At 43.3% G+C, this 24151-nt stretch overlaps 1 protein-coding gene across 1 annotated transcript in view; it reads left to right on the top strand.

The window, feature by feature from the left end:
• XK (X-linked Kx blood group antigen, Kell and VPS13A binding protein) overlaps positions 1-10950 on the top strand; it is a 64558-nt gene extending 53608 nt beyond the window's left edge. The window contains exon 3 of the mRNA XM_081793522.1: positions 7141-10950. Within this exon, the coding sequence (XP_081649648.1) occupies positions 7141-7967 (827 nt within the window). The 3' untranslated portion in view covers positions 7968-10950. The remainder of the gene's footprint in view (positions 1-7140) is intronic.
• Positions 10951-24151: the final 13201 nt, after the last annotated feature.

The following is a 24151-nucleotide window of genomic DNA, read 5'->3' as shown; positions in this document are numbered from 1 at the left end:
AATGTCAATGTTTGCTCCCAAACCCACCAGCTTTGAGAGACTGCTGAAAGCTGTGTTCAGATTCTTAGTCTCTTGGTACCCGCTAGCATATGAGCAAATGTCTTGAGAAAAGCAGCTTCAGATTTTTTTCTGGAGACTTTTCTATTCTTTGAGATCTTGACCCCAGAAATATTCACTGCTTTGGTAGATCTTTGATGCCTTTGAATGGATGTTTTTCCAGTTGTTCTTGGCAGAAATATTGGGCCAAAACAATCTAGTCTACCATTCCAGCATGAAAATCCTCATTTTGCTTTTTGATGCCCTTTTTTTTTTTTTTAAGGGAATTAAAAAAGCATGAGATGATAGAATTGTGCTTTTTAAAAAAAATGCTCATTGATGGCTCTGGGTCAGCCTAATATATTGTTCTTAAATTAGTCTGTGAAGATCTGGACTTTGAGTTTTGTTAAACTTTTTGGGATGCATATGGGCCTGTGTGAAATGTATTATGAGTTTATTCTACAGTTAGGAACCAAAGGCAACTAAGGAAGATAGACAAATGACCAATAAGCACATAAAAAGATGCTTGGCGTCATTACTCATCGGGAAAATGTAAATCAGAATCACAATGAGATACTACTTCACACATCCTTTGATTCTAGGATGCCTAGAATTAAAAAGTTAATAAAGATTCAAGTCAATAATAATAACAAATAGTGGCAAGGATGTGGAGAAATGGGAACCTTCATACACTGCTGGTGGGAATGTAAAATGGTGTCATTGCTTTGGAAAACAGTGTGACAGTTCCTCAAACAATTAAATATAAAGTTATATGACCCAGCAGTTCTACCTCTATGGACTGAAAAGAACACATTCGTATATGAATGTTCATAATAGCACTATTCACAATAACCAGAAACAATGCAAATTTACATCAGTTGATAAGTGGATAAAAAAGTAGTAAATCCATTGAGGAGGTCACCTGTTGGGATGAGCACTGGGTGTTGTATGGAAACCAATTTGACAATAAATATCATATTAAAAAAAAGTAGTATATCCATACAATGGAATATTTTTCAGCCATAAAAAGGAATGAAGGACTGATATATGCTACAACATGGATGAACTTTGAAAACATTATGCTAAGGGAAAGAAATCAGTCAGAAAAGACACGTATTATACGATTTCATTCACATGAACGTCCAGAATAGGGAAATCTATAGAGACAGAAAGTAGATTAGTGGTTGCTTGGGCTGAGTAGGGGAGAGGTTTTAGAGAAATGATAGGTAAAGGGTACAGGGTTTCTTTTTGAAGTCATAAAAATGTACTAAAATTGACTCTGGTGATGGTGGCACATATCTACGGATCGACTTGTTAAAAACCTCACTGAATTGTACACTTCAGATTGTGAGTTGTATGGAATGTGAACTGTATCTCAATAAAGCCATCGAAACAAAGAAGCAAAGCAATATTTATTGTAGCAACTGGGGAGGGACGGTGGCAGATGTGGGTACAAGCTCATGGTGATGATGATCTCTCATCGTTAACCGCTTCATTAACGTTTTGTTAATCATTTGTCAGGGCCTGGGTTGGAATTAAAGCAGACCACTGGGGAAAAAAATAAAGCAGAACACTGGGTTCTAGAATAAGTGGTCACAGATCACTGCAGGGAATAAGCTATCAAATCCTTCAAGAACAGTGATCTAGGTAACTGGCCAGGAAAACCCAGCACTGCCAAGATAATCCAGAATGGTCCTGGTTTTGGTTGGGCCCCATATGCTGAAGCAGTACTTGACTTTCTTAGTTAGGCCTGTGGTCAGAGAATATTGTACTGTTCCTATATCTCCCTGTTTTGCAGGCCTGTCATGTACCTCAAAGAGAACTTTTTTAGAATGTAGACCTGAAAGACATTTTGTAATTTGGATCTTATGTCCCAGGAAATGTTGGAAACAGGTGCAACTTCTTGATTGTAAAAGGCACATGGAAGCAGACGTATTTGCATAGGAAGCCCATAACCACAGAAATCACCCTCTGGTAAGGGGCTTTGAGAGTTTTCATTGCTCACTTTAGTTATATCTGTGAGAGATTTGGAGCTTAAATTCCTTATTCAGTGGTGAAAAAGGCTGTTCACACATGGTGCAATTTTGAATTCACTTATTCATTCTTTATTCAACATACATGTATCAATTACCTGCTTCGTGCCAGTCACTGTGCTAGGTGCTGGTGATAAAAATCTGTAGGAAACAGTAGCTACACCTAGGAGATTGCACTAAACCAAAGATATCAAGTATTGCAATAAAGACATGAATAGGTGGCTGTGAGATCCCAATAAAGGGGTTCATTGAGCTTGGAAGAGTCTTGGAAGCATTTAGCACAACTGAGTGAATGTAATTGAATAAAGGCTGAGGAAAAGCATCACTGATGAGTTCACACTTTAACTGCACCTTGAAGAACAAGTAGGGTTTATCCAAGCAAAGACAAGAGGAAGACAGGGGACAGAGAAGCAAATGAGTTAGGACTCTGTGGCAAGAACCGTATGAGACTTAACAAATGACAGAACCAGAAAAGAAAGAGGAAAACATGTAGAGCAGCACTTCTCAAACTGTAATGGTCACACAAATCACCTTAAAAATCTTGTTAAAATACAGATTCTGCTTTACTGGGTCTGAGGTTGAGCACTCCTTTTTTTTGTTAAAACTTATTTATTTTGAGGGGGGGGAGAGAGAGAATCCCAAGCAGGCCCCACATTGTCAGTGCTGAGCCCGATGTGGGGCTCAGAGTCACAAACCGTGAGATCATGACCCTAGCCGAAACCAAGAGTTGGACACTTAACTGAGCCACCCAGGTGCCCCTGAGCTGGAGCACTTCTAATAAATTCCCAGTCGGGGTCTGGGCTGCTGGCCCATGAGCCATGCAGAGCAGCCAGAGTTTAGAGATCTACTTGGCTGTGATGGGAGAGGAAGGTAAAGAGTCCTACTTAATATGCACATTTCTGGGTAGCGTGTTCTGGGTTGTTGGTCTCATGGGCTGTTAGAGGAAACATCAGAGGAGTTTTCAGGGAAATGGTTTGTTCTGTTTGTGGTTTTGTTGTTGTCCGTGGTGTCTGTTTTGAGGCACCTATAAGATATCTCGGAGGAGAAATCTAGTAGGCCCTTGGCTAGAAGGGGAACATAAAACCACAGTTCCTGAGGGGAAGAGAAAGATGTGGCAGTGAATGAAATTGAAAGGAGGCTGCAAGGAAAGCGAGAGGATGAGTAGGAGCAAACAGTGTGGTTACTTCTACAGGAGAAGTTTCCAGGAGGTGCGAGGAAACAACGTACAGTGTTACAGGGAGATCAGGAAGGAACAAGGCCAGAATCCAGACTGCAAGGAGTTGAGGATTAAAGAGTGTTTTGATTACAGATGACTCAAGAGGATTGACTGAAAAGTTCAAAGAGAGTGTAGTAGTAGAAAGAAGTGCAGGGGGAAGGAAGGGGTCCTTTCTCTCTCTCTCTCTCTCCCGCACCCAACTCTTTCTTCCCTGCCCTCCCTCCCTTGCTTTCTCTGTTTCCATGATTACAGAAATTTTGCAACATACAAAAAGATTGAGAAGATACTATAATGAACCTCCCTGTATCCATCACATAGCTTCAGCGATCATGCCAGTTTTTGCAAAGGAAGGATGGTTTTTTAGATGCAGCTGACTCAGGCATATTCATACACTCAAGGAAAAGAGCCAAGATAGAGGGAGCAGCTGGAAACTTGAAAAGAGAAAGATGATAACTGGAGCAAATTTTGGAGGAGGAGGCGAGTGGCGGAGTGCAGCACAGGTGGAGATCCTGGCTCCAGATAGTAGGAAAAGCACTTTGTCTACTGAGCTGAAAGCAAAAGAGCTAAAATCGACTACCCTCCAGAAATCTGGGTAAAATTCCAATTTCCAGAAGCTTACTGTGCTAACTCCCTCAGTTGCCCTCTGCCACTGTACCCCACATTCCTTCAGGTTGCCTCAGGTCCCTCCTCGAAGTCATTCACTAATGCTGGGGGAAATCTCTGTTCGGCCTAAACTGTCTTGCAAGTTGAGTCATTTTATTGAAGATCCAGTGTCCATGGAGAGTAGTTGCATCACAGAGAGCAGCCATTTAGTGGCTTCCATCTTGGGAGCAGCCTCCGTTAACTCTCCAGAGCAACAGAGAAACCATTCCCCTTGTCTCCCAAATAGAATTCAGTTCCCCTCCTAAGGGGAATCCTGGGGAATAAAATGTTCTAAAGCACTTAACATAGAAATTCAGTTTTTTTGTGTCAAGTCAGGAAATGAGCAAATTTGTGCCTAATAACAATTTCTTTCTCTGTGAAATAGGAAAAGAGTCCATTTGGAAGGAGATTACTTGGCAGGAATTGAGTGGGAAGAAGCTTTAGAAGTGTGCCAAGAGTTTGGCATATTGCCACAGCCTTCTATTCAGCTTTGCCTAAAATGATGTCTTGCCCTCTGACAAAAGATGAGAACAGCAAAATGTGCCCCCTACATACACTCATAGGAAATGAGAATAGGATTATTAGGGGATGTTAGACTTCTATGAAATGCCACTTAAATGGGCGTGACTGCCAACTGATCCCTTTTTGTTGACTGTGGGAAGATAAGGTTGGGAAATGGCACCAGGGAACTTTTCTTCATTTAAGTCTGAGTAAGTAAGTATTTGCATGCGCATCACCCTAGCCATTCATTAGGTAACAGCTTAATTCCAGAGGTAGAAATGGGCATTCCAAGCATTCTGTACTACTAGCTTCTGTCTTCCAAGTGCATCTCTCTCTCTTCCTGGACCCCTTTCCTATCTGTGAAATTCTGCAGTGAGCAGCCAGCAGTGGGAGTGATGATTGAGGTCAGTGATTTCAAGACAGTTTCTTTGCATTCTCAGAAAGCTTCAGTGGGTGATTGCTACTGAGCGCCGATTGAGTAATGATTGGCCAATTCTCTTCATAGAGAAATAAGTATAATTTGGAAATAATTGACTTAATGAGAAAAATGGGTAAATGCTTAAAAAAATTATTTGAGTCATTGCATTAATAAGTAATTTACAGGACCAAAAATATAACAATATAAATACTGTATGTGTATGAATATGCAATTTGCATTTTAATTATTTACGCTTAGCTCATCTTCTGCATATGAAGTATTTTTCTTATAGTGGAAAAAACATAAGCACTGAAAGAAAAGGATTCACTACCAGATCCTTAGGGTGTAAAAATTTGTAAAAATATAAAATACATAAAACATAAAAATACATCGCCAGTATCTACTGCTTTACAGTGGTCCAGTGAATTAGCCTCTCAGGAAAAATAATTCAGTCCAGTTTCTTTCTGGTCTACCCCTGGGATAGTGTTTCCATCTTTTAAGTTTGATTAGTAGATCACAGCCTTTCCAGTGAATGATTTTGATGATTTAAATCACTGCCAAAAGACTATGAAAAAAGTTGAGCCTCTGAGTAAAATTCAGCTTCTGCCGGGCATGTAAGTACCGAGGCATCACAGCTTTTGCGTCCACCAAATATAGATGTTTTTTTTCCATCAATTCAGAACTTAAGTAAGGAAAAAAACCTTTATTCCTGTGCATTGTAAATTATGCATTTAGGTAGAGGCAATTATGTTTTATGGACATTGCACCTTAAGGAGCAGGCACAGAAGGTATTATCTCAGTTTTATGGGTGGGAAAACAGAGCCCAAAGAGATTGTATTTCCCTAGTGTGGCCTGGCGGGATAAGACTAAAACCAGAGCCAGACTCTTGGTTCCTGACTCCAAGCCCTGCCTCCAGTCTCTTCTTGCTGCAATATTCGGAGGTGGTGCCAGCCTGTTAGTAAGTGATTATATTTCAGTTTTGACCATACAGTTTGTGTTCACGGATTGGCGGCCCGTTTCTGAGACCGTAGCTCACAGCCATAGTGTCACACTCTCGAACACGGTACCATGTCCCATTTAAATGAGCCACATCTTGTCTCCCCAAACTTCTGCTTTAGATAAACTGGATAAACCCATTAGCCATAGGTCATTTTAAGAAGTAGGCAACTAGAGGGACGCCTGGGTGGCTCAATCGGTTAAGCGTCCGACTTCGGCTCAGGTCATGATCTCATGGCTTGTGAATTCAGGCCCCGCATTGGGCTCTGTGCTGCCAGCTCAGAGCCTGGAGCCTGCTTTGGACTCTGTGTCTCCCTCTCTCTCTGCCCTTCCCCTGCTCACGCTCTCTCAAGAGTAAACATTAAAAAAAAGAAAAATAAATAGGCAGCTAGAGCTGAGAATTCTTGAGATACTAAGGCCTTTCAGCCCAAGACAAGATCCTCAGTAATGGGGAGGTTCTCATTTCTTCGGCAATCTTGCAGTCATATTCTTAAATGTAACTGAAGAGTAAAGAAAAATGAGCAATCTGTAGTCAGTGTATAAATTTAAAAGGTCCTGCAGATAGAGAGGAACTCACTGAGCAGTTTATTATTGAGTCTTTTCTGTTTGTGTACCTACTACTGGTATATGTTGAGAGGCATGAAGATGACATGTCAGACATGGTCATTCTCGACTCCTCAGGAGCTTATAAACTGATTGAGGAAACGAAGAACACCATGTAAAGGATTCTACATATCCAGGCAGAGCAAGATGGGGTTAGGAAGGTGTTTCAACTTGAGTTGAACCTGAAGCGGACCCTGAGACAAGGGTTTGAGTGCGTGTGTTTTTGGTGGAGGGTGTAAGGAGCATGGGAGAAGGGAATGAGGCAAGGCAGGGCAGCCAGTAAAGGGAGCATTATCAGACAGCTGTCATCATGGGTGACTGGAAAGTAGCCCTGTGAGGAAACACTGGTGAATAGTATAGAACACATACCTCGGAGTTACTCTACGCAAGGGGTGGGGGAGCTAGGGTAGTTCTATTCCGGCTCTTACCGGATAGGCTAGAATTGGGTATTGAGGGCTCTCCAGGGAGCATTGATCCCCCGGCACTTAAGCGCCCCCAGCACCGGGGCAGAGCAGCCTCCACAGCCCTGGGAAAAGTCCTTAGGCACAGTGAACAGATAGAGCTGGAAGTCAGCCTGGGAACATAAAAGAGAAGGATCCAAGGAATATGGGTTAAGGAACTGACAAAAGTGTCTGTGACAGCAGGATTCTTGGTGCAGGTGAGACTCGTCAGTGCTCTTTCTCTCCTCTCCTCAGGTTTCTTCATGGTCCTATCCCTGTTGTCCATTGTGTATGGAGCCTTGCGCTGCAACATCCTGGCCATCAAGATCAAGTATGATGAATACGATGTCAAAGTGAAGCCTCTGGCCTATGTCTGTATCTTCCTCTGGAGGAGCTTTGAGATTGCCACTCGCGTCATTGTCCTGGTCCTCTTTACCTCCGTCCTGAAGGCCTGGGTGGTGATGGTTGTACTCATCAACTTCTTCAGCTTCTTCTTGTACCCCTGGATCCTCTTCTGGTGCAGTGGCTCCCCATTCCCCGAGAACATCGAGAAGGCCCTCAGTCGGGTGGGCACCACCATCGTACTGTGCTTTCTCACCTTACTGTATGCCGGTATCAATATGTTCTGCTGGTCAGCTGTGCAGCTGAAAATCAACAACCCGGACCTCATCAGCAAGTCCCAGAACTGGTACCGGCTACTGGTGTACTACATGCTGAGATTCATTGAGAATGCCTTCCTCCTCCTCATGTGGTATCTTTACAAGACCGACATCTACATGTACGTGTGCGCACCTCTGTTGATTCTGCAGTTGCTCATTGGGTACTGCACAGCCATCCTCTTCATGCTTGTGTTCTATCAGTTCTTCCATCCTTGCAAAAAGCTCTTTTCCTCCAGTGTCTCTGAAAGCTTTCAGGAGTGGGTAAAGTGTGTTTGCTGTGACTGTAGGCAGAAGAAAGCCCATGAGTCCGTAGGAAAAACAGATCTGAGGCCAACCGAAGACAGAGATGAGACACCTTCTAGCAGTAAAATAAGTTCTGTGCCCAGCCAGATCTTGAATGCTGACGAGCTCTGCTCTGCCTAACAGGACCTGAGTCTCTTGGGGTTCACACATACTGTTTTCTGGGTTGATCCCTGTCCTTCATACAAGTCATGAGCCCTGCACAGTTAACAAAGAGGGGGGTTAGCTCTCAACTCCTTGCAGGCTGCTCCCCTTTAGAGAGCTCTTGGACATGTGGGAACTATGGAGAGAATCCAGGGAAACCCCTGAGTGCTGGAGAGGCAGCCTAAGGTAGCACCATTGGTAGTTGACCTTGTTCCCCCAGGCATTACTGGCCTCTTCGCTATCTGAGTTGGGATGGCTAGCTCTGTCAGGTAGAATGAGGATAGGAGCTTTCTTGTTTTCTAGGTTTTGTTTTGAGCTGCTGGTGTAGGTGGCCTGTTCCATTTCCTCCGAGCATAGCTTTCATCCATGAGCTGTCCTCATGACCAGAAGGTTTTGTCATCAGCAATATCATACTTGTCCGAGTTTTCAGAGAGGGCTCTTCAGGTTTGCTTTTTGAATGGACAGAGGTTCCATTTTTATCTCATTAGGGCTCTTTGTACATAACCAGCTGTAGCCACCTTGGCGTGCTATCTCTAATTGATTCAAAAGTCTAGATTTGGAGACTATTCCCATGGATCCATGGATGCAAAGAATTTGCGTGGAAACCCTAGAATTTTAGGAAAGTTTCATTCTTTCGAAGTGCTGAAGAAATTCTGGATTAAGAGGGTTGCTAAAACATCAAAATGATTGAGGCTTTTATAAGCAGAAATCTTACTTTCTCAGGATGGTTGAAGATAAATAATCCTGCTGGAAGATAGGTTTAAACCTCTTCAAGGTTCAGTCCTGTCCTAACAATTCTGGGAAATTTCTAGTAGAATTTGCTAGGATTTGCCTTCTTAATGAAGAAGAAAATAAAACTCACACTCTTCTCTTTCCCCTCTTCCTTGCCTGTCAGAAGAATTTTAGACAAGAGTTACAGTGGCTGACTTAAATTTTTCTAGAGAACTCCACAGGAATCTTTCACCAAGTGCAGCTGTGTAGGGCACTTTAGTTTTCATTATTTGAAGGAAAAGGGTCTCCTCTCCCAAAGTTAGATATTGGCTTCACAAGTTTTTAAATTATAGGAAGAGATGAAATAACCAGAAGATCTTTGTCTTTACCTTAATGTATCTTGATTTGGCATGATTCTGAGTTATTTGAATGAGATCTCCAATTGTATGCTCCTATACTCTCCTGTCTCAGGTATAATTTCTCCTTTAATCTGGAACCGTATTTGTTCCATAAAAGGATAGTGTAGCATATCCTCAGCTGTCTTGGGGAAATGCCTGGATCTAGTGCCATTATCTTTACTGTAAAAACCTTGATGATGAAGTATCTGGAAACAGGTGACCTGTCACTGACTAGGCTGGACATAGCAGGTCAGTCAGGGTTGATGGGTCTAAGGATCCCTGATGGCTGAACTTGCTGACCCATCCAGTTTCTAATAGGCAGTCTGTCAGGGGACAGGTTACAAATGGTGAGTTTGAGCAGGAATTATGATCAGAATGAGACAGGGATAGGAAGGTAGATTCTTCCAACCTTGGTTTGGAAGCCTGTCTCAAGAACTGTTACAAATCTGAGCCTTCGAATGCATTTTCAATCATTTTAATGTAGAAGATAGCTAAGCATCGTGAATGACCCCAAACCAAACTAATAGTGATGGTCTGTCAGACTCCTCTAACCCAATTACAAGCCACATTTATAAGGACAAAGACGTTTGGTAACGAAATCAGACATTTTGTCATCTTTAACCCTTGATATACAGATATTCCTGCTTTGGGGCATGTATGTCCATTCACTTTGGGGGAGAGAAAGCATTGTTTTTTTTTTTTTCTGTATGGTGAAAATTTAAGTCCTGGTGAGCTGAGAATTTTTGTTTTAAAATTATTTTTATCATACCTCCGAAATGGTAAAATCATAGTTCAGACTACAGAACTAGGTTGCCCTAAAGACAGACAAATTCCCTCCCGTGCAGAGAGTTAAAATGTGTTTTTCATTATAATTCCATTTTTAAAACTCTCAGTGCTTTGTCTACTTAATTGCATGCCATAACTTGTCATGATAGCTGCTCCAACTGAACCACTATCATTTGGCTGAATGGAGGTGAAGTATTTCATTGAAATAAGATCATCCAAACACTTTTAGACTTTGTCTCTTCATTACTGGGGACAGCACAGTGTAGAGGTTGGAACCTCCCCGTCTAGCCCTGCAAGTTACTAAATTGCTGTACGCCTCAGTTTCTTCACCCACCAAATTTGGAAGATACATTTGCTCAGCCTACCTCACAAGGTTGTTGGAATGATCAAATTAAATAATAGATGTGAAAATGCTGTGAAAATATTTTAAAGTGCCATGCATATTTAAGGAGTTGTTATTATAGTCATTCAAGTCTATAAACAGGTTATTATTATGTTTTTACTGTTAGAAAAGAAACAAGCAGTATCATCCACATGAGCGGCTTGAGTGACTACATTGGCCTTTGACCTTATGGAAGGGCGAGTGTAAATGGTCTTTATTCTTAGAACTCAGCAGCTGCCCTCTCTCTTGGCGTCAGTTGCTCACAAAAATTAGCAGCCAAACACATGGTACTCAGAGGAGGAAGACCCATTGAAATCTGAGAAGTGCTTTTGCTGATCACGAGCTGATCATTTTTGTATCTTTCATCTTTCATGAAGGACCAGTAGCTAGCGTCTTTTGACAGTTGTCCTTTACAACTTGAATGCCTGATCCTGTTAGATTTTGGCTGAATGTGGGTTTCATCTTTTCAGCCTTGTAAATGGGAAAATAAACATCGAAATCGTCATATATAGCATTTCCTTGGAAACCACCTTCGAACATCAGTGCTGTGGTTCTGAGTGTCATGTGTCGCTACTTCAGTCGATAAACTGTGGATGTGAGCTTCTGCAGGCTGCTTCTCTGCAGCCATTGATGCTAATAAATATTGTTTATGTTTCTTCATATAATAAATTAATTTTTCAATTTCCCCTTGTGTTTCATTCCTTATATGGTCCTTTCATGGCTTTTTGATGTCAGGGATGATTTCAAAAACAGAAATTTGAAAATGGTGTTGTTGTGATGAATTATGGTTTCACAACCTCACCTGGAAATTCCTTCTGTAGCATGGGGAATTTGAGAGTGCTAGGATTCTGACTTACAAGACACCAACGGCTCACGGAATTTTCTCTGTTTTATAAGCACTTACTCCTGTTGAAGCTGCACTGCTGGATACGAAGATTCTGCTCAGCTGTCTGTTGATCGCTGTGTGTGATACAAAAAAAAAGAGGCAATACAAATCTCTTCACGACAAACGGTATATGGATTCAGAAATCTAAAGGGGTGACTTGATATTAACATAAACAAGTAATCAAATGTAAATGACATTCCATGGTTAGAAGAAAAACTTGTCAGTTATTGAAGGGGTCATTTCAGAGCATGAGATAGACATGGATTCATGTGTATCTCGGTAATTCCTTTTCTTCTGAAGATAGTCTTGCAGTTTGGAAAGACGTAGCTATAGGATAAGTCTTTTGGAAGAGAGCTCTTGGCATTAAATCAACCCCTTGAGAAAACTGAATGTCAGCAAGCATAGTGTTTAAGTAGGTCAATCTAAAATTGCTTCATTTGGTGTTTGTAAATGTTTCATTTTGAAATGACTTCAAGCTAATAGAAAAGCCTCAAGAATACTGCAAGGAAGTACTTTACATCTTTCACCCAGGTTCACCTATTAGCATCTTGATGTGCTTGCTTCGTCGTTCTCGCTTTCTCTCTTTTGCCATTTATTCTGAAATGCTTCAGTGTGTATTTCCTAACAGCCAAGGCATTTTCTCACATAGCCATAGTACAGTGACTGGATTTGGGAAATTTAACACGGATACAACGCTGGTATCTGATCGAGCATCCATATTCCATTTAACAACTGTGCCAGTCACTTCGTTTGTTTTCACAAAGCTTCCTCCACAATGTGTCTACTCAGTCCTCTTCTCTGAGGGTCTCTTGATTTAAAGTTATGAGTAAGTTTTACCTTCCCTCTGAACACTGGGAAAACTGCAGACTATGAAAAGCTATTTGAAGAAAACACCCGCATTTATATCAGTACCGGGTAATAGCTTAAAACCATACATTTGGGTTGTTTACTGGTAAACTGGGTAATTTTTTTCAGGGGTGTCCATTTTAGGCAGCAAGTGTTGCTGCTTAATATGTGAGCCTGTAGTTCACTCCCTTCCCCCACCCCACTGTGGGAGTTCTGTTCTGCAGTTTTTAGGTGCAAGTTTGTAAAGATTAGGAAGGAGATAAGGGAAATATATGTTATTCTTCTGTGGCCATATTTCTCTGTGTGCTCTCCTTCCGGGAGACTATATTTATTCTCTATGAATATCTTTCCAAATGGGAAAGAGCTCAGAAATGTCATACTGTAATTAAATGAGTAACATTTTGGGATGCCTGGGTGGCTCGGTTGAGCGTCCGATTTCGGCTCGGGCATGGTCTTGCAGTCCATGGGTTTGGGTCCCATGTTGGGCTCTGTGCTGACAGCTCAGAGCCTGGAGCCTGCTTCAGATTCTGTGTCTCCCTCTTTCTCTGCCCCTCTCCCCCACTTATGCTCTGTTTCTCTCTCAAATAAATATTTAAAAAAATATCTTTAAATGAGTAACATTTGGGGCCTTTTTTCCCCCAGAAAAAGGCACTTCCCAATAACAGATGTTTGTACAGAGCTGGGAATTCAGAAACACCCCCAATCCTTTCGTTCCTAGCACACAATAAACCCTATCAGACTAGGCCCTTAACCTGTGTAAGAAGGTGTGTCTGTTGCAAAAGCCTGCCCGAGGGCATGCCCCACTCCTCCTTGTCACCCCCTTTTCACGGTTGTTTCTCTGGAAATGATTAGGCCAAGGACATTGAAAAACAGTGTTGGTTTAAGCAGCTTTTGGAAGCCAGAACACCTATGAGGAATAGATAGCAGTATGCAGCAGCATCGTTTTGCAGCAGGCCAGCAGAAAACATCCCACCTAGACTCCCCTGCAGCACACACCCCCATGCGATGTGATTTGCCTCCTCCCGAGGAGAGATTCATCCAGATTGATGTTGAGATTCTGCCTGTACTTCTGTTCCCTCCCTGCCTCCCATCCTGAATTAATTCTTTCTCTCTGAATGATGGGTTCCTGATTGAAACCTGATTAGCCTGCTTCCCAGAGCCCTGGGAATATCATCCTCCTTAGACATCTGCATTATGCATACTGGTTTAATTTCTTATCAGTCAGCTTCCTATTTTAATTAGCTAAACTTTACAGTTAATGAGTCAGGTTTTCAGGAGCGATAGCACTCAGGAAACAAAACAGGATTTAGAAAGTCTGTGTTGGAGTAGTGCTGTAAGACCATCCCTGCCAGCACCCAGTGCAGAGGAGAATGGTTCTCTGGGGTCACCTTCTTGTTAACAAGGTGACTCGAAGTTGGGAATTTTTTAGAACAATGGTGCCCAGCACTAGGGCTGCAGACCTCCAAGAATTGGACAGCCTCCTTTACACTAATGAGAGATGTTTGCGCATTAACTAGAGATGTCTGACACACACTTGTACGATTAATTTTCAAACCAGTGGGGATGCTGTTGTGAGTGATACAACAGGACCAATTAAATGTGTTGCTGTATTTCAAGTAACTTTGTCATTATCCTCTCCCCACCCCAGCCACTACCGTGAACAGGTACTAAAAATCCAAGGACTATCAGGTGGGGGGTGACCTTAAAAGACCTCCTTTGAATTGGCAATGTTGGGAATTACTACCCTAGAAGGTTTGTTTTTTTTTTTTTTTTTTCCTTTTTGCTCTGCTGGAATATTTTCTCAAGGGCGCTTATCCTCTTTTGAAAATGAGGGTAGTTCACATGCAAATTACTTGGCTTCTCTCATTTGCAGTTTGATTCAAGAGATGAGAAAATATTTTTATTTTTAAAATGTAATGTGAATGTAGGTCATCAAGGCAAAATGCTTTTACACTTTCAAAGCGCTAATAAATGTGTATATTAACATAATAACCATCACAATAATGAAGTGATTTCTCTGCATTCTTCAATTCACCTCCCAATTCACCTCCTTGGCCTTATTAGGAATTATATCAAAGTGGTTTCAGCTACAGTTTGTGGAACACCTGATTAAAAGTGGCTTAAACAACTGGATTTTGCTATCTGACCTGACAAGAAGTTTGGAGAGAGGTGGTTCTGGATTCCAATGGGCCCAACAGCCTCAGGCCCCAGAGGCTTTCCAGCTGCCTTTCTGCCACCTTCAACCTGTTGCTTCATCTATATGCTTGTCTCCTTACAATTGCAAGATGGCAACCTGAGCTCCAGGCATCACATGTACACAACTGAATCCAAAATTAGGGGATTTCCCTTTGGTTACTTCTGTTGTTTCAGGAGAAAAATCTTTCCTAGAAGCCACGCAGCGTACACAATAGAACTTCCCAAATTTCTTACTGGCTGGGGTTGAGTCACATCCCCACCTCTAAAACTGCCTCTGGCAAGGAGAATGGAATTACCCTGGTTTCCTATGACTGCACAGCATTCACCCCTAGGGGCTAGCAAAGGGACCACCACCCATTAGCTCATGGGAGAAAGAATACCCCAGAAAATAGGGTTCTGCTAGCAATAACAAGTGGAGGAAATAGCCATTGGCTAGGCAACCTGTGGTGTCTTTTTAAAATTGAAGTATAATTAACATACAGCGTTACATTAGTTTCAGGTGTACAACATATTGATTCAACAATTCCATACATTACTCAATACTTATCCCGGTAAGGGGAGTCACAGTCTGTCATCCTGCAATATTATTGGCTCTATTCCCTATGCTATACTTTTCATTTATGTGAGTTTATTTTATAACTGGAAGTTTGTACCTCTGAATACCCTTGATTTCACCCATCCCCCCATCCACCTCCCTTCTGGCAATCACCAGTTTGTCCTCTGTATTTGAGAGCCTATTTTTGTTTGTTCAGTTGTTAGGTGTTTTGTTTTCCAAGTATAAGTGAAATCATACGGTATTTGTCTTTCTCTAATGTATTTCACTTAGCATAATACTTTCTAGCTCCATCCTTGTCACAAATGGCAAGATCTCATTCTTCTTTATTGCCAGGTAGTATTTCATTGTATATATGTACCACATCCTCTTTATCCATTCATCTATCAGTGGACACTGGGGTTGCTTCCATGTCTTGGCTGTTGTAAATAATGCTACAATATACATAGGGGTGCAAATATCTTAAAATTTTTTTTAATGTTTATTTTTCTTTGAGAGAGAGGGAGAGACAGAGCATGAGCAGGGGAGGAGCAGAGAGAGGGACACACAGAATCCAAAGCAGCCTCCAGGCACTGAGCTGTCAGCACAGAGCCTGGCATGGGGCTCCAACTCAAGAACCACGAGATCATGACCTGAGCCGAAGTTTGACACAACTGACTGAGCCACCCAGACGCCCCTCTATTTTTAACTTTTGAGGAACCTTCATACTGTTTTTCACAGTGTTTATACCAATTTGCAATTCCACTAACAGTGCACAAGTGTTCTTTTTTCTTCGCATCTCACCAATACTTGTTATTTCTTGTCTTTTTGATTCTAGCCATTCTGACAGGTATAAGGTAATATATTATTGTGGATTTGATTTGCATTTCCTGGATAATTAGTGACGTTCAGCATCTTTTCATATGTGTTGGCCACGTGTATGTCTTCTTTGGAAAAATGTCTATTCCGGTCCTTGCCCATTTTTTGATTGGATTTGTTTTGGTGTTGAGTTGTGTAAGTTCTCGTTGACATTTTTGAGAATAAAGACTGCTAAGCTGATGAACTGGGGAAGAATGCAAAAGCCCCCTATGCCCCCTTTCCAAAGAAAAATTCTGTACTTACCTCATCTCCTTTTGCATTATATGTCCCTGGTAAAGAGGCTCTCTGGAAGAAGTCATATATTGAATAAATAGTAGCAATTCCAGTAACCCAGTTATTCTGTGAGAATGCATACTAGTGGAGTTGTCTTAATGGCACAAGATTGAAATTGTGGAGCTGTGTGTGTCTAGAAGGAGCAGGAAGGAAAACTCTTCTCAGCTGTGGAGAATCAGGAATCCCAGAGGTTAGGGAAAATCAGATATTCATTAGTTGCACGGATATTTAGAGTGCCCCTGTGTGCCAGATGCTGCACTAGGCACTGAGGGTAGACTGGTGAGCAAGAAACTACTCTGGTTTTCAGGACTCATAGTCTATTTGAAGAGACAGATATCCAGCCTGGTGATTTCAATGCACAGAGGTAAGAGCTATGAGGGAGGTATACCTAGGAGGTCCTAGGGACAGAGATAAGGAGCCCGGATCTGGTCTTGGAAGTTCAGAGACAGTTCAAGGAGAAAGTGACATAAAACCTGAGACCAGAGGTGAGTTTAGCCTGAAGTCTATAAAGCTTAAGCCTCAGGATCCCCAGTGAATGCTGGGAGTTGTAGCATGTTCCAGGCGGGAAGGAGAAGTCAGGATGCAATTGGGAAGCACATCTACTAAGCATTTCTGCCACATTGTCTGAAGAGATCACAGAAGGAAGGGACCTGAATAAGTAATTTGCTGTGATTTCTTTTTCATTCTGAGTACTCTTTCATCTTGTACTGAATTTAGAATTCATATTTTTTAATCTTCTTTTTTTCAAAGCCTCTCCCCAGACTAAATTATCTGTTTCAAGTACCAAACACTTGGATCTACCCCTGCTTGAGATCTGAATCCTGAGAAGGTGTTTGCCTGATGAAGGCACTGGAAAGAATGTTCCTGGTAAAGGGGACAGCATGTAGAAAAGCCTGGAATTAGTACAAGGGACATTTATAACAGCAAACAGCCTGTAAGGTCAGTGTTGCTGAAGCACGGGAGAGAGGTGAGACTGGAGAGGTGATCAGGAGCCATACTGTGAGAGGGAGAAGAAATGATAGTGTCAGCGTGAGCCAGGCCTACACACGATCGCTTCTGTTCCTCACAACAATCCTATGCGACAGTTACTACAATTATTTCTCTTGCAGAAGAGAAAGCTGACACTAGCAAGATAAAGGAACTTCCCTGTGAGATAGCACAGTAAACAGCAGGGTTGGGTGCCAAAGCCCACGTGTTTCATCAGTAGACTCTCCTGACTTCCTAAACGTTGCCCAATTTGCAGACGTGGTTAGGTCTGGCAGATGTCAGAGACCGAGGAAAGAAGCGAGCCTGGTGGCATTTCCCGGGGTGCCCTGGTATGGAGGCCCTAGAACCCTTACTCAGTAGGGAGGAGCTGTTTCTGCCCAGGCATCAGGCTGGGGGCCGAGACAAGGCGCCCTCTATAGATCCCAGCGCTGTAGCCATGCTCTGAAGAGCCGTGAGGAAGTCACTGGGCTCAAACCATGAGGGTCCCAGAGGAAAGAACTCTGGGGTGGAAATCCTATCTTCTACAACACTATTCGTGCCCAGGGCCACTCTCCTCTTTCCCTGGAAAAACTGAATAGGACTCACCTAGGGACAACTAATGAGGCAGAACACACATGAGCCTACAACCTGGTCGATCAAGTCTTATTTTTTTGTTCTTTGGAACCAGAAAAGTTACCACCGTTTAAATAGATAAATTAGAAAAAATTTTTTTCTTCAAGCTGACATTTTAGGAGGGAGACTAGTAAGTGCTCACATTGTGGAGGAAGACAGTTGGGTTCAGGGGTCATAGTTACATGGCATTTGATGGTGTCAGGCCAGGGAACAAGAAAGATTTCAATCCCTACACATACGATTCACCTCTTTCTTCAGAGTCCTTGAGGACGGTGTTCCCTGAGAGAGAAAAAAAGGAATATGTTTTCTTATCTCCTCCAACCCTGATGCGGAACTCTAGTTAGCTGGTCTGACACATCTGGAGGGATCCTTTTCCCCACATTAGAAAGGTTTAAGTAGCTTCAGTGTTTAACAGCAAGCTATACGACTTACCCTATGTATTTCCTCTCACTGCCAATACTCAACTCTTGGAATTACAAAGACCAACAGGACAGAAAGCTCAAGCACGTGGTCCAGAGGCCACATCTTTACCTGGAAAGGAGTTCATGTGCATTAACCCTGGTCCTGAAATCTGACCAAGCAGCTGTGGACATCTTGAATCAGGAGTTGCAGAAGGAGGCAGGGTGGACTTCAGCTGCCGGGTTCACATATCTCTAACACCGTGGATTACAGGGGAAGGGAAAAAAGATCCCAATTCTCAGCCTGAATGGTGACCTCACTTGTTAGGTCTTGGAACTCCTTGGGATTGCTTTACATCCACACCTCTTACCTGAATTCATTCTCTGCCTCCTCTGGGGAGCTGATCCTGAAGGACAGGAATGAGCAAGGTTTCTATTAGTTCCCAAAGAACTACTGAGGCAAGGCGGGACTCTGTACCCGACAGGGCTACCCGAGACTATAGGAGGAAACAAACATTCCATCCCCAGGGCTCTGATATCATCGACATGCTTCCAAAGGAAACTAAATTTTATGCTAAAATGTCATCTCCTTAGATAGTGTGCTTATTCAGCATCCAATACTAGTGACTGCCATGATTTAAACCAGCACTGACCAGTACTGAGCACTTAAAATGTTCCTAGTCCAAATTGAGATGTGTTGTAAGTGTAAAATACATCAGATTTCCAAGAGTCAGTACAAAAAAAAAAAGAATGGAAAATATCTTATTAATAATTTTTATATTTTATTCCATGCCAAAATGATGATTTTTTTGGATATATTGGGCTAAATAAAATGTATTAAATTGATCTCACCTCCTTCTAGTTACTTTTTAAATGTGTCTATTATGAAGTTCAAAGTGCCATACGTGGCTGGCTGGCACTTGAGGTTTGTGTTCCATTAGCTATTTGTATAGATACATTGAAGACCTGCTTTTCTCTGAAGAACGCTAAGTACACCAGAAAAATGCCAGATCAGCCAGGCCTACACCTTGGATAACATGTTCCTCCCTTTGTGTGAGTAAAATTGTATTTACAGTAAAAACGGGTACTCCTCACTATTATTTCTGTATTCAAAGAGAGTGCCCTAAGCATTGGGGAAAATGTTATTCTTTATAGTGGTTCTCAAACCTGGCTGCCTGTTAGAATCACCATGTGTTGGGGGTGGGTGTGGGGGGTGGCTTTTAAAATTTCTGAAGTCAGGCTACACCCAGACTAATTAAATGGCGATGTCTGGGAGTGGGACCCGGATACCAGGGCTGGGTGTTTTGTTTTGTTTTGTTTTGTTTCTGTTCCCCGGGTGATTACAATGCACCTGGGCTCTCCAGCCTTCCAGAAATCTTGCTTTATAACCAGAGGTAGGCATCTGGGGCTTAACAACAGGTGAATCTTTAATCAGATATATGTGTCTGAAGGTATCAAAATCACTGGTTTCCCCATACTGTGCTCAGATGTCCAAATAAAATGTATCTTTTCAATAGAACGAATCTGAACTTCCTCGTGATTCCCGGTACCCATTTGGCACACACACAGACAAAATACCCACAAAACCTTGCTAAGCTTGGCATCTCTGCTAAATTAAAATCGCTTTGGACTAACTGGACATCTTAGACTTAAAATGTTCTGTCCTTCAGAATGCCTGCCCTGCCCTCCTCCTTTACTAAGATGGCAGTGCCCAAGTGTGTGGGAGAGAGACTGTGTGACCTCGTGGCAGAGAACCTAATGGACGGAGGCTAGTCCTGAGGCCAGGTCAGGCCAGTGTCAGTTCACACCTGTGTCCTACACATTCTGCTGGAGTCTGCTGCTGAGGTCTGTAGCTGGCAGGGGGGAGAGGGGGAGGGGCTATCCTCTGCTCGCTTCTTTGGCCTTCCTTGGCTCACTGTGAGCTGCAGACCTCAGAGCCCATACTATTCTCCCTCCTTTGGCCTTGGGGACTGGGCCGTTCCCTACATGGAAGAGGGCACATGGAAGTTTTTTGGCCTCAGCCTCACATCATACCTCCTCTGGATGAGGCTGGGCTTCTGAATCCCTACAGCCACACGGCAGGGCTAGTCCCTGCCCTCTGTCTCACTGCACCTCTCCTCCTCCTTGGTAACACATGATCAGGTGGAGGCCCAGACAAACATGCCTGCAAGAGTCACCAATGGGAAGAGAAGCAAAAAGTCCTCAACCTAAACCTTTGTTGTTCTCTCAATTGATTCACTATGCCCCTTCCCAGGCTTAGGTCCGGGGACTGCTGTCAGGATGCAGCAGGGCCCCTCTGCCCATAATCACCCAAGGGCCCACTGCCCACTTCCTCTCCCGCATAGCCTGGCCTTCTCTGGGGCAGCAAGTCTCCTGCTCTACATGCCCGGGGCCGAAAGAGCGTCCTCTCAGCTCTACAAGAGCCGTGTGGCCTCAGCCCTCTAGGATTTGCTCTGGATGTGCTCAGTGAGAGCCAAAGGAACTTAGAAAACCATTCTCTCTCATGACAAAGCCTGACTTTCATGATCATGTCTTCAACTCAAAAAATCTTTTTGCCGACTTCAAATGGAAATACTCTGCTTTCCTCTCTCCAATTCTAGCCCATAGTATACCCCTTAATCCCCACATCCCAGGCAGATGCTGCTGCCTCAGGCTGACTAGGGACAGGGTCTGCTGCACGGAATGCAAAAGGAAAAAGTCTGTTAATATGCATTTTAAGATATGACTATCACTCTTATCACAATCACGTAGGAACAGTTTACTGAGTGCCAGGTCCTGTTCTGTGGACTTTACACGAATCAAATCATCTTAATCCTGATGGCAGCTTAATGAGGAAACAGGCACAGAGAGGTTAAGTAACGTGCCCAAAGTCACACAGCTGGCCAAGCCAACCAGGGATTGGAATCTAGACTGGCTCCAGAGTCTGTGCTCTTAACCATCGGGCCCTTCCTTCCCTCCATGTAGCCCTTCCCCCTCTGCAGCTCTTCACTTCTTCCCTTGGGAGACACAAAAGTGACAAGCTGCCAGGAAGCATTCTTTTCATATAAGGAAACCCAAGCGGTGGCACTACTGACATGCCTTTTGGGAAGAGTTGGAGTTAAAAAGTAAATAAACGCAAGAGGGAAGACGACTTCAGTTGTGTTTACTATCAACCACTAAAGCTCCGCCCCCCCCCCCCCCCCCCCCCGCAACAGTATTTAATCTGTCTCTGTGGAGTCCGAGTCCTCTGCTTCAGGCTCTTTTGAATTCCAGACACTTCAGGTAACCCAGAGTTGTTTATTATGCAACGCTCCCATCCCTCCTTCCTCGCTCACTCATTCCTGCTCCTTAAGTTCTGCTGCTCATCATGGATACTCTCCCCTGCACAATTTACAACACGTCCTGATGCGATTATATATTGCTTTCTGGTTGCGCCCTCCACGCGTGTTTTATTTCCCTACCTTGACTGGAACTCCTTGAGGGTGGATGGGCATCCTATATCAGACTTGTAGCCCTCGCGATACCTAGAGCAGTAGGAAGTGCGGAGGCGGGGCTCAGTAACTATTTGCGGAGTGATTCGCTTGAGAAAAGATCAGTTATCTCTGTGCCTTCGTTATTATTTCAGCTCCTTTCCCTACTTGCTTACTCTTCAGATCTTCGAAAGTTGCCTGCAATCGCTGGGTTCCTGTATGTTTCAAATATATGTGTTGGGCTGTGTGCTGAACTGCCTGGTTGGAATGTTAGCAATGACACTTCTTTCCTGAGCGACTTTGGGTTAGGTGTATTCACCCCTCTGAGTCTCGGTTTCCACAAATGTAAAATCAGGATACAACTGTATCCTGTGACATCCGGAGTAAATGAGCTAACACACATTCAACACTTAGACTAGTGCCTGGCATGGGGTAAATATTCAATAAATGTCAGCTATACAAAAATAGATGCGTTTTATTCATTTACCTTTTTTAAAAGTTTACTTATTGTGAGAAAGAGAGAGAGAGAGCAGTGGAGGGGGCAGAGAGAGAGGGAGAGAATCTTAAGCAGGCTTCACTCCCAGCGCAGAGCCCTGCTCCATCTCACAACCTTGAGGTCATGACCTAAGCCAAAACCAAGAGTCAGCCACTTACCTACTGAGCCACCCGGGTGCCCTCTTCATTTAAATTTTAATGTCACTTCTGCTACCCTCTGGTTTCTAGGCCCCAAGCACACATTTACACTCACATGGTGAAGCATGATATTGTAAATATTTTAAAGTTTTTATTCATTCACCCCTTTCCTTACATTTTTCAAATACAGGATTTCCACATGGGCTCCTCGACACTCACATTCGCCTTGGCCACCAGGTGGCGGCATTTGTTCAGCCAGATACGGAGCAATGGAAGTCCCCTTACACAGGAGCCCAGCCTGAGCTTAGCCTGCTGTTTCAGAAGTTGCACACGTTCTGGTTTGTCTCCCTCCACATCCTGTCATGGGCTGTTTCTTTCCTTCTGCTTCATTTCCTTTATACTGCTTGACCCACCTGTGTTATACATCTAACCACCTCCTCAAATATGCACCTTGTAGACTGTGGCCTGGCAGAGACATGGTTGAGGCTTGTATACCACCTAGCAAGGTGCCTACCAGAGATAATACTTTTAAAAAGAGCCGTTTTGAAAATTCTGGAAAATTCTATATGAAATCACCAAACATGAAATCACTAAAGGGGCAGGAACGACAAGTACTCAACTGGTCTCTCCACTCCAAACTCGTCACTCCATTCCCAGCCCCCAACAGGCTAAGATGACCAATTCTTATGTCTTATTGCCACCCTGACACTTACCATGACCTCAGGGTCCTTCTCAACACTGCTCTTCAGGAGGTTTCCAGTGAATAACAGGCCCGCAAGACAAACCCATATTTGCCATCCCAGGTAGGCCCAGTTTCTGAATTTGAGAGTGTAAATGTTCAGTTCCCAGGCATTACATCCTGCACTTAGCTGCTTCCCAGAGCCTCTGCCTAGACCTTTGCATCATTTCTGTTCCCCAGCGACAAAACATTAATAACAGCAGTTATCATCAATGGGCCCGTTCTTAACTGCAAGGCGTTAAGTGATTCACATGCATCACCTCATTTCATCTTCAAAACAGGGCTGCGAAGTAACAGTTACACTTGTGGAAACCATGGTTGAGGTTAAACAATTCGTCCAAGTCACACAGCCAGGATTTGGAAGAGCCAGAGTCGAGTCCAGGCCATCTGAAATTAAAACCCTTGCTCTTAACCTCCTACTCCCTTGAGGTCTTGCAGGACATCACATGTCCCTGCTTTAGCAGCCAAGAGTACAAGAGTGCCTGCCGTCACCCTTGTGCCCACCCCACACCCACACTCCCCAGATGTCACTCTCCCTCACCACCTGTGGCTGACAACTGCAGAAAAATCAGAGTTGGCAACTTGACCTGCCACTCCAGAAAGGCTGTGGTCCTTTAATCTAGGGTCTCATCTCCAGCAAGCTGGGAAAGAGCCCCAAGAATACCCAGAGGCAAGTTAATACAATGGCAACAGGTAGCTGGACATAGGGTGAGGGAGGCAACAGGATCCTCAGTGAAGGAAGCCGAGTGAACATGGAAACGGAGGGGAAACAAAGGGTGGCTTGCAAAGAGGCATGCTGATTCAGGGCTGAGGTTTGGCTTCTCTGAGTAATTCAGTAATTCGTCCACACCTTGGGGAAGGGCTAGCTCCTGAAAGGGCCCATAAAGAAATAAAGAGATTATCCTCTGAGGGGCTGTTGACGTGAGGGACAGGGTCAGCTCTTTTGTAGCCTGGGTGAGATGGGTTGACAGACCATTTCTGGGACATGATGCTTTCTACAAAGACTGGTGACAGATTCCACATTCCTGCTGCTTTCGGTTGTATGCTGCATTTACGTACCCATTCTGGCGAAGAAGAGAGGAAGAAACAGATTGCCATGAGAGTTTGGGTTCTTTACATGGTTGATTTTATCAGCCTGAAAAATGGGGAGTCATGGAAACCGTGGAAGGCTTGTTCTGAAGAGCCCACTAGCCTAGGATTGCCATCCATATCTCTTACATAACTTACATTCCAGAATTCTTCTACCTGTGGCTTCCACATTCATGGCCACAACGTTGGCCACCAAGGGAACTGAAAGTCCATTTAATGTTATTTTTAACTAACTTAGACTTTGAAGCCCAAAGCCACATTTTTTTTTTAAGGAGACACTAGAATTGAATACAAAGGAAAATATAAAAGGGCACTGCACATATCAAGGCAATTGTTCTTTGGGGAAAGTTTCATTTCCATTCTATAC

The sequence above is a fragment of the Panthera onca genome, chromosome X (genome assembly GCF_046562875.1).
Source record: "Panthera onca isolate mPanOnc1 chromosome X, mPanOnc1 haplotype 2, whole genome shotgun sequence".
Classification (NCBI taxonomy): Eukaryota; Metazoa; Chordata; class Mammalia; order Carnivora; family Felidae; genus Panthera; species Panthera onca.
Note: the sequence above shows the minus strand (reverse complement) of the source record. Positions and strands in the feature narration are given on the sequence as shown.